Source organism: Sceloporus undulatus, chromosome 1, assembly GCF_019175285.1.
Source record: "Sceloporus undulatus isolate JIND9_A2432 ecotype Alabama chromosome 1, SceUnd_v1.1, whole genome shotgun sequence".
In the NCBI taxonomy this organism is placed as follows: domain Eukaryota; kingdom Metazoa; phylum Chordata; class Lepidosauria; order Squamata; family Phrynosomatidae; genus Sceloporus; species Sceloporus undulatus.
Window position 1 is genome coordinate 100806887 of NC_056522.1, and position 11545 is coordinate 100818431.

At 38.8% G+C, this 11545-nt stretch overlaps 1 protein-coding gene across 2 annotated transcripts in view; it reads right to left on the reverse strand.

The window, feature by feature from the left end:
- The window catches only part of TPD52L1 (TPD52 like 1), a 50835-nt gene extending 44408 nt beyond the window's left edge, over window positions 1-6427 (reverse strand). The window contains exon 1 of one of the 2 annotated variants that reach the window (XM_042446382.1): window positions 6222-6427. In XM_042446382.1, the coding sequence (XP_042302316.1) occupies window positions 6222-6243 (22 nt within the window). In that variant the 5' untranslated portion in view covers window positions 6244-6427. Of the gene's footprint in view, window positions 1-5932; window positions 6028-6221 lie in introns of those variants that run through there. The other variant, XM_042446379.1, reaches the window with a different exon arrangement.
- Between the last annotated feature and the right edge of the window lie 5118 nt (window positions 6428-11545).

Genomic DNA, 11545 nt, shown 5'->3' on the forward strand with positions numbered 1-11545 from the left:
CAGGAGTTAAGATGCCACCACTTTTCTACTATCTTACTCAAGAACAGTGTATCAGATGCTGATCTAGAATCAAGGCATCCAATTTTTTCCCAGTGCCTCTTTCAGTGCAGTGGGAACCATGGCCTCCCTTAGAGGCCCTAACTGTCCAGATGGTAATCTTCATCCATCTTTGACTCTTGTCAAAATAAGCAGCATCCAGATCAGAATGAATATAGACGGTATTGCAAACAGGTCAGTGGGTTCCATCTGATATCCTGATTTTACAAAGCAAAGGCTTTTCACCAACCAAAAAATATTTCTTTGCTGCCAGTACTTCTATCAAGTACACTCTAAAGAAGTGCTTTTGGGGCTATTTGAGGTGGGAGACCAGCAATTTTTGTTTTCCAGTGTGCAGGGAACTGGCACCTAATCAGTGCCCATAGGGTACAACTGTTTCTTCTTTTCCTGGAAACCTGTCAAGGACTGACATCTCAGATCTGGCACTAGCCCAGGGACTGCCACTTTGAGTAGCACTGCTCTAAGCCAGTTTCTCATATATGTTCAATGAAGCTTATCAGGATAGGAGGGTGTTTTCCCTTCATTTGCACTTTAGTTGTTAATCCAACAGTTTTACAGTCCTCAAAAATACCAAGGTACTGTATTGTGACAACTCTGTGTTTAAGGGATTGACAACATGCTCAAGTAACACGAAACTCATATTTCATATCACTGCAGATACTGTTATTTGAGAAATGTTCATCATGATTCTCTATACTTTGTCCTGTAAAGCAGATCAGATCAAAATAGTCTTTGGCCAGGGCAAAATTTTAACATCCTCAGCACTGTGCTGAGTTTCATGTTCCTTGAATATATTGTCAATTCCTTGGTATTCTGAATTGCTCGCCTCACAGTAGGAACAAACACTTTTAAAACCATAAATACCTATTCAGACATCGTATATCATATCTAGCTGGACCATAAGTGGAACAGGCCTTTTGGCAAGATGTGATATCCAAAATATTTGTGGCACTGGCATGCAAGTTAATTCAGATTAGATACTGAAGCTCATCAGTTTGTAATGATTTCTGTATTTTACATTTGTCATTAAATATTTTTGTGAGGAAAGAAATTAATTGACTTCAGTATAATGCATATAATTGAAAAAATGAGAAGGTTAAAGAGAAAAAAAATACAACAACTGAGGAAGAAGTATTAGACAAGCAGAGAAATGCTGTTCAAAATCCTTTCGTTGGTTAATCAGCTTCTTCACAGCATTATAAAAAAGGTTTAAGGGTATGTTTTTTACCTGAAAATGATTGTTCCCTCCACAGGTGTCAAACACTGTAATCATGTTTTCCTTGCCTCACAACCTTTTCTTGGCAAACATAAAACAAATACTAAATAGCCTTTCATAGGCCTACCTAGTATAATATCTCACAATGTGTAGAAAGCTTGTTAGCAACAAAGCCATTACATGTATTCTGAGTAATCCCTCAAAATATGGTTTAAGGGCTAAATCGTTTTGCCAAGTCTCTGTAAGAACGGTGAACTCAGAATGCTGCATCCCTTGATGATCATTTTAGACAATAAAGAATAAAATGCCACATACAGAGTAGAAATGCAATTAATGTGTGTGATCAATCAAAAAGGATCCCCACAGCTTCACATCAGTCCTACTATGGAAAACCATTTATAACAGAGCATTTATACTGTAATCTAACAGAACATCTGGGAAGAAATGTTTTGACAAGATGTCAATTGGTAGGAATCTCTTAGAAAATGTCCACTGAGGACACAAAGAGTGATGGCTAAATAGCTTGAAATACTTCATACAATTGTTTGTTTGTGGCATTTGCCCCTAGCTTGTTGCTATCTATTACTGTACATTCAATACACTTGAATTTCATCTTTGACATCATTTAACTCAATACAGTGTCAGGGTACACACTGGTGCTTTAATTATACAACTGGAAATATTATTTGAACCAAAGGTAACATACACATATTGTTGTAATCTGCCCTCGAGTCAACCTGGATTCATGACGACCCCATAAGATATATGCATATAAATATGTGTATACCTATCTACTGTAATATTTTTGTAATTTATGATTATCATTAAACATCTTTATGTAGAAAGAAATTAATTTCCTCCAATATAATTGATGAATATTACAGACTAAATGAGAAGGTTAAAGAGAAAAGAAAAAAATTAATCAACACACACACACACACACACACACACACTCGTCCCTTCTTATACACGGATTTCTTATACGCAGATTCAAGCATCCACGATCTGAAAATGTTAAAAAAAGTATAAATTTCAAATATCAAACCTTGATTTTCCATTTTTTTTATAAGGGACACCATTTTGCTGTGTCATTATATTATATGGGACTTGAGCATCCATGGATTCTGTTATCCACAGGGGATCGTAGAACCAAACCCCAGCGTATAACAAGGGTCCACTGTACATATTTGTAGACGTAGCCCCATACACACACACAAGAAAGCCAGCATAGTGGTTTGAGTGTTGGACTATGACTCTGGAGACCAGGGTTCAATGCTCTGCTTGATCATGAAAGCCAATGGGTGACCTTGGGCAAGTCACACACTCTCAGTCTCAGGGGAAGGCAATGGCAATTTGGCAAAACTCCTCTGAACAAATCCTACCAAGAAAACCTTGTGATACGCTTGTTGTAAGTTGGAAAAAAGAGAGAGATGTACAATGTTATAACTTGATCTTAAATTAATTTTGAAGGAAGTCCAAATAAGTGCAACAGGCTTTCCTCCTAGATATGTATGCATAGAAGGCCTATTATACTTGACTGCGTATTCACAGCAGTGATTTATAAAATGGTGTCAAGTTACAGATATACAATTTATTAAGAAAGACTAATAATTAGTTAATACCAGTTTGAAGAACATTTCTTTCATTGTTCTGAGGACTAGATACCAGCTTATATATTTTTAAAAAATAAAGGAGCTCTAAAAACTAATTCATTTAGTGTCAGTTGGGAAATATTTATGCATGTTTCTTTTCCAGGAAAAAACAAACAAATCAGTACATCTATATGGGACTAAGGTCCAAAATGCACAGCAGAAATAATCCTGGTTGAGACCACTTTTGTTTGCCTTGGCTCAATGCTAGGAAATTCTGGGGACTGTAGTTTTGTGAGACATTTAGCTTCTCTGTCAGAGATCTCTGGTGCCACAATAAACTACAGTTCCCCAGATTCTTTAGCACTGAACCAGGACAGTTAAAGCGGTCTCAAACTGGATCATTTCTGCAATGCATTTTGGACCTAAATATATCTTTCTAGACTTCTGGCATTATCTAATGTGCTTGTATCGCCAGACAACTCTTACCCCATTACATCTGTAGACATTTTCATTAAAAAAAAAAAAAGAAGTAGAATATGAAATGCATTCTCTAATGATTCTGTAAAAACAGTACTATACATGAGTTTGTCCGAGTCACAAGAAGAGGATTATTGTTTCCACCATGAGGACACAGGTCATTAAGAACCAAACGCTGCATGGAAAAACACTAAATTAACTAGCTATTCTTTGACTAATAGCAAGCATTTTAATGCTTGCCCATCTCTAGCTGAAAAGCATGAAATATGTAATAGGCCAAGTGTATAAACAGAAATAGCAAACAAAGAAATCTATTAGTCAAACACAATAAAAAGCAGATAAGCAACAGAACAGGAAAAAAGCTATGGAGTAGTACATTTTAAGGGACATCGTGACAGATTGCTCTATATTGCTGAGCCTGTTACACAGCAATCCAAACAAAGCCCTAGAGAGTTAATATTGCAGTAACGTTCCTGGAAAGATATACAGATATAGATATATATAGACACACATACACAGAGACAGACAGACACATATACCACAGAGATGCTCATTAGTAGAATAAAACTGGAGAATGTGTTTTACATGCTATTTCATCCCCAGGGGCTGCAGGAGCTTTTAATGGAACACATCCTTTGTTTTCCTATATTGCATACACAAAAGCAGCAAAAAACATTGGTGACAGGCAGGAGGAAGAGATAATACACTACGAGTGAAATCTACAATTACTTTTGAAGGAAAGTTTTTCAATGTGTGTGTACAAAATGGGACGTTCTAAAAACAGATTGCCACAATTTCATGTACAAAAGTGCATACACTGAAGAAACAGGAGGAGAATATCAGGAGAACTATCAATGGCTCAGGATAGTGGTGCTTGGGTTTTAACTGGAAAGTCAGGATAGGATAGTATGGGGCGAACTCATGCCTGGTGTGTATGTGTGTTTCTTCAAGTCCCCTGTTGACTTATGGTGCCCCCTTGAATTTCACAGGGTTTTCTTTGAGGTGGTTTTGCCAGTTCCTTCCTCTGAAATATACCTTATGACACCTGGCTTCCCATCCAAGTACTACCCAGGGCTGACCCTGCTTAACTTCCAAGATCAGACTGGAGCTATACATGGCCCAAGAGATGTGATGTAGTGGTTTGAGCATTGTACTATGACTAGAGACCAGGGTTCAAATCCACTTGGCCATGTAAACCATTGGGTGACTTTGGACAAATCACATTCTCTCAGCCTCAGAGAATGGCAAAGGAAACCTCCTCTGAACAAACATGGCCAAGAAAACCCCATGATAGGTTCGCCTTAGGGTCGCCATTAATCTGAAACGACTTAAAGGTACACAACAACAAAAAATACATAGGAATACACCCCAGTGAACAGTGTGTGACATGCCCATATTTCAGGTTATACGGCATAGCTATCCTAAACACACTTAACCAACCCCACTGAAGAAAGGCTTACTTCTAAGTAAAGGCAGGTTAGATTGTGCCATATTTAGAACAGAGACTAATCTTTCCGTGGTTTCTCTTATCCAAGAAACTGAGATTAAAACTTTACAATTTATTCCCGAAGGCACAGGAGCTGAGGTGCAAGGAATTCAGGGGTGTTTTGTTCTCAACATTTACCTGCCTGAGATTTCAGGTAAATTCAGCTGAATAAAATATTATAGATCCTTAAACGTGTGTGTATAACAAAGAGGTTTATTTTACTTTTCCAGCTACAGATAGAAAAGAGGTGCAAGCCAACAACCATCATCAATGATCAAAAACACTTAAAGACTATATAGCCTTACAAATCAAAACGGTGAATGTCTGTGTGTAATGGAGAGGCACAGGGAAGAAATACAATCCAACAACCATCATCAACCATCAGAAACAGTTGAGTAACAGATAATATAGACTTAAAACTCAAAATGGTAAAAGTGTGTGTGTGATGGTTGTTGGATTGCACTTCTTCCCTATGTCTCTGTAGCTGGAAAAGCAAAAACACCCTCATATATTTATAATAAAGAGATTATATATATAAAAGAAGTTATCTATAATAAAGAGGTTTATTTTACTTTTCCAACTACAGAGACATAGGGAAGAAGTGCAATCCAACAACCATCACACACACACTTTTACCATTTTGAGTTTTAAGTCTATATTATCTGTTACTCAACTGTTTCTGATGGTTGATGATGGTTGTTGGATACAACCTGGTTTATTAATAAACCTCATATATATATATACACACACACAGATACATACCTAATACTGTAAAGAAGTTTATTTTACTTTTCCAGCTGGAGACTTAGGGAAGAAGTTCAAACACACAAATGATCAGAACCACCATCAACCAGAAACAGTTAACAGATTTTACAGCCTTACAAGTCAAAACAGTAAATGTATATACGTGTGTGTGTGTGTGTGTGTATTATACACATGTATATATATACATTTACTGTTTTGACTTGTAAGGCTCTGTATTCTGCTAAATGTTTTTGATGGTTGGTGACGGTTGTAGGCTTGCACACATACAGAGAGAGAGAGAGAGAGAGGTTTATTTTACTTGTCCAGTCCCAGGGACACCGGGAAGAAGTCCAAACCCACCAAGGACCACAACCACCACATTGACTGCCCCACAGCCACAGGCTGGGTTCATCTTCAAAACTTTTGCCTGGCTGCTTCCTGATCCTCCAGGGAGGGCTGGCTTTCCCTAGTTCTTCAAAGAGCCTCTATTCTCTCTCCCTCTCCCCAAGAGCTGGGGTCTTGTGTGAGAGGGGAAAGGGGGCACTCCTCCTCATCTCCTCTCTCATGCTGCAGGAAGAAGGGGAAGCCTCGTCGCCACATCCTCAGGAGTCCTTTCCTGGGACTCTTGGCTGGCTGAAGCACTACTTACCTTGCTGCGCCTGGCCCTCCATGGCTGCTAATGCTGTGCTCCTTCCTTCTCCCCCACAGAGGCGCGAGGCTGGCTGTTGCTCTGCTGCTGCTGCTTTGGCAAAGGCGCCTCTGCTGCCTTCCCGAGTCCTCCTCAGAGCCCGCAATAAGGCTTCGAAAGAGCGCTCCCTGCCGGCCGGCCGGCACTTAGCCACCAGTCTATTGTATCCCCACTGCAGGAATTAATAATAACAACAACAACAATAATAATAATACTTAATATAATAATAATACTTAATATAAAATATAATAATAATAATAATAATAATAATAATAATAATAATAATAATAATACTTAATATTATGGGCAGGGAACCGTCTAATTACAAATAATAATAATTGCAAGCCACTCTGAGAGCCTATAGGGCTGAAGGGCAAGGTATAAATATAGTAAATAAAATAAATAATTTATTATTATTATTATTATTATTATTATTTATAGCCCACCTCTTCAACAAGATTGAGGCAGCTTACATCAGTAAAAAACCATTTTGATTGTTTTGTTTTGATGTTGGTGGAGGGTTGGGTTGTGTAATTTTGATTATGTTCTACTATTTGTACTTCTTTTTGCTCTAACCCACCTCAATCCGTAGGGATAGGCAGGATATTAATATTATTATTATTATTATTAATAATAATAATAATAAAGTGGGATTTGTTTTATTGTATTATTATTATTATTATTATTATTATTATTATATAATGCAATAAAATAAATCCCACTGTCCCCTCCCTCCTTAAAACAAATCGATACAATAATTTATAGCCTTAATATGCCTCACAAACAGTACAGTTCCCAGGATTCCCTAATTAGCACTGAGGCAGGGTAGTTAAAGCGGTTTCAAACTGGATTTTTCTTGCAGTGTGTTTTGGACCTTATATTTAGCAACTTCCTCTCCTCCTTTGCAGGATTTTTTGAGAACTTTGCATATCTAGACTGAAAATTGTTTTCTCTCAACTGAATGTCTGGATTTGGGGCCTATGAACCATAATAAATTATGACTGAGGTCCAAAACACACTGTGGAAATAATCCAGTTTGAAACCGCTTTAACTGCCCTGGCTGAATGCTAGGGAATTCTGGGAACTGTAGTGTTTGTGAGACCTTTGGTCTTCTCTGTCAGAGAGAGTTCTGATGCCACAATAAACTACAATTCCCAGGATTCGCTAGCATTAAGCCAAGGCAGTTAAACCAGGCTCAAACTGGATTATTTCTGCAGTGTGTTTTGGACCTGACTGATTGAAAATAGGCTTCTCTGTGTGTAGCGTGAGTTGTGTGTTTCTGTGTGTGTGAGGGGGATTGTCAGTGAAGAGGTGTGTGTGCAGCTAATGTGTATGTTGTAGGACCCCCAACTCAGGCTCTTCTCTTGCGTATGTCACAGGCTTCAACTGCCAAAGACCACAAAACCACTTCTGACTACACTTGGCCTAAGAAAACCTTATGAAATTTGTGAGTTTGCCGTGGGTCAACAGATGACTTGAAGGCACACAGACACATGGATGTTATAATACCCTAAAGGCACCAGATCCTGTCTGGTTTTGGAAGCCAAGCGGGGTCAGGCCTGGTTAGTACTTGGATGGGAAACTGCCAATGAATACCAGGTACCATAGGCTATATTTCAGAGGAAGGAGCTGGCAAAACCGGATCTGATGAATCCTTGCCTAAGAAAACTCTATGCAATTCATGAGATCACCATAAATCAACAGATGACTTGAAGGCACATGGACACAGAGACACATGGACGTTATAATACCCTAAAAGCATTGGATCCAGTCTGATCTTGAAAGCTAAGCAGGGTCAGCCCCCAGAGTAGTACTTGGATGGGAGACTGCCAATAAATATCAGGTACTGTAGGTGATATTTCAAAGGAAGGAACTGGCAAAGTCACCTCTGAGTATTCCTTGACTAAGAATGCCCTATGAAATCCATGGGGTCAGTGGGTGACTTGAAGGGACACTCAAACACTCAGTCCAAAACAGCTGGGCAGCCACAGTTCTCCCCCTCCCATTGTCATAGATAACAACTGTTCTAAGCAGGGCCTGTTTGGAGATTTGCTGCCTGAGGCAAAGGCAAAATAGAGCCCTCTCCCTGTTTCACTCACAGAAGGTGACTAAACTGATTTTTCAATCAATCCCTGGCTATTTCAGATCAACACTGGTGATGGGACAGCATCCTCTGCCTCACCTAAGGATAGCAAACTGGTCTACAGAATACAGTGCATATCATGTGAAATAAATGATTTTGCCCTCAAAGAAAGGGAATAGCCTGGATCTCGGCATTGTGACCATCTGGTGGCAGAGGCAACCACTGCTTTAAGAACAAGGCTAGCCATGGGTCTGAAGGGCAGAAGAAGGAAACAGCAAACCATACAAATTTTTGGCATCTACACAGATGCATTGGCTCCATCCTACCGTTGTCCATGTGGTATCTGTACTGTTTAGGAAAATGTTTCCCTGGTCAATGAGCCCAGTGCATCTTAGATCACAAACTGAATTCCCCCCTCTCTCTCTTTAGCAAGTGTGGAAAACTAACAGCTCAAGGACAACTGCTCATATTTTGAGAGTTTCTGAAAGCATGTCATTCAAGGACTTGAGAAAGCTGCATCTCAAAAGCTTAGCTTGCATACCTGTCTTTGTTCCAAGGAAAAAAGTCAAGAAGCCTTACCCCATGTATTAAAAACATTAGATGCACAACCTCTCGTTCTTTACATGGGCATATACCAGTAGGATCAAATACTGTAAATATTTCCCCTGGTTTCAGGGGAAAGCAAAAAATGAATCTAAGGCGGGTTACACACCGCCAAAAAAATACATATTCCATACGTATTAGGGTTAGGAAGGGGCGCACGTCGCGCGGTGGTTATGACGTCACGAGTGCGCCATTGGCGTCTCGCGGCATCATAAGAGCGCCGCAGGAAGAAGCTCCATTTTGGAGCTTCTTTTTTGCTCCACAAGGGAGCCTCACGGTGTGGCTGCTGCGGCTCCCTCACGGCGGCAGTCTGTAACCTACCTAAGACTACAAACAGTCCCCAAAGCATTCTGAAGTATTGCAAAAGGACCAATTTCATATAGCATCTTACTTCTCATAGATATAAATCTAAAATGTCCAAAGTGGCCTTCATTTTATGCATTTAAAAACATTTCCCTACAATCTGCCTGTGAACTGATTGTGAATCTGAATTACTACAGAATGTGTTATTAACTGCTTTCTTGGAAAAACTGGCCCTTTGCAATCTTTGCTTCTCCTTAGGCTACAAAAATAATTTGCTCTTTATCCAAAGATGTGAGAGGGATGTATTGTTGTGTGCTTAGCACATTTTTAAACAGATACATTTGATCATATGTATAAAGACCACTGAAGCCAAGGGAACCAAAATATTTTGATGGTTTGAAATGAGGCAATGCTGGAAAACACTAAATGCCACTTTTAAAATTTTTGTTGTTAGCAACTATGGGATCCATGTTGGAAGAAACATGCTTGAATATAAAAACCTATTGATTACAGTCTAAAAAACAACTTCTTAAGTAATGACTGTTATAAGTGAGAAAAATGGCAGCCAAAACATTTGAAGAGTTCCAGTGATCATGGTGAAAAAATATCTTATGAACTAAATAGCAACCACTCTTAACTGATCATGTATATATTTAAAATGAATACATATACAACAAAATTACAAAATGTTCAGTTATACAAATCTTACACAACACTTAAATAAACTGAGCTTGGAAAATTACTCCCCCAACCCCCAAATTACCTTTTCCTAAATTCCCCAGGGAGCACGCTGTTTGGGGGATTCAGGGGGATGTACTCCAAACAATTTTTTCCTAAATGCAGAACAATAAAGGATGTTCATAATAAAAATGAATATTGCCAAATATAGTTTATTAGTTTCCTGTTACTCATATTAGATTTTAATTTCATCCTTCCACTAAAAATGCTTATTAGCTTCCTGTTACTGATATGCATTAATTTTATTTATTAGGTTTTATTCTAATCTTTCCATTAAAAATCATGCTCAAGGCATCTGAATAAAAACAGTAAAAGTAAATATTAAAAATCACGTTACTGTTAATCCCAGCAAATGTACAGATCATTGGCCTAAGTAGTTATTGTTGTTAACTACTGTCAAGTCAACTTTAACTTTTTTAAATTAAAATTTATTAATACATTCTAAAACAAAACATGACAACAAACAGTACACCAAAAGAACAATAAATAAAGGCAATAACCCAGAAAAGGCCCTGAAAATTATAGATAAAAGGTGAGTATTCAGGGATCCTGAAAGATATATTTCCATAAAAATTTAGCTAAAATTGGGGGATGTCTAGAGACTAAATCTTGCTGGATGTATTCAATAAATGGGTGTCAAATCTTATGAAAGGTCAATCCGGAGTGTAAGCCTCTCATTCTGTTGTTATTATCTGCCATTTTCTCCATTAACCACGAGTCCCAGAGTCTAGTCTATCATCAACTTTAACTTATAGCTTGAATGACAGACCTCAAAGTCACCCTATTATCAACCGTCTAATTAAAAATAATAATTGTAAGCCACTCTGATGGCCTTTAGGGCTGAAGGGTATAAGTACTCTAATAAATAAATAAAAACAAATAAACATCCCTGCTTACATCTTGCAGACTCAGGGTCATTGCTTCCTTGACTGAGTCTATCTGTCTCCATGAAAGGAGGTTAGCTTGGATGGCCCTTGTGGTCTCTCTTAACTCTGTCTGATACGGTCTTCCTCTTTTCTGACCCCGTTCTATCTTCCCAAGCATTATTATATTTTCTAGGGAGTCTTGTCTTCTCATCATATATCCATAGTACAACAGATTAGTCATCTTGACTATTAGGGAGAATTCAGGCTTGATTTGCTCTAGGACCTATTTATTTTAGCAGTCTACGGTATCTACAGAACTTTCTTCTTATCAGTTTTCCTTGCTATCCAGCAACCAAATTGCGTGGCATGGTTGCGCAAAAAAAGGAGCGCTGAAAAGCAGCTCCTTTTTGTACCGCCGTAAACGGTTGGTGGTGGTGCGAGCACATCGCTGCCGCATGGCTCCATCTGGACGCCGCGCAGTAGTGACATCATAGCTGTGCGCACCGCACGGCTATGGCATCATGGCAACGTACTAGGGTTGTGGGGCGTGTGCACATGCCGCCCCGAGGCAACCCTAGCACATCACCATGATGCTTCAAAGGGCCCATCTGTACAGGGCCACAGGCTGATTTTCTCTTGAAAATCCTTTGCACATTCCGTTATCCAATGTATGTTCGCTATATGATTCTTAG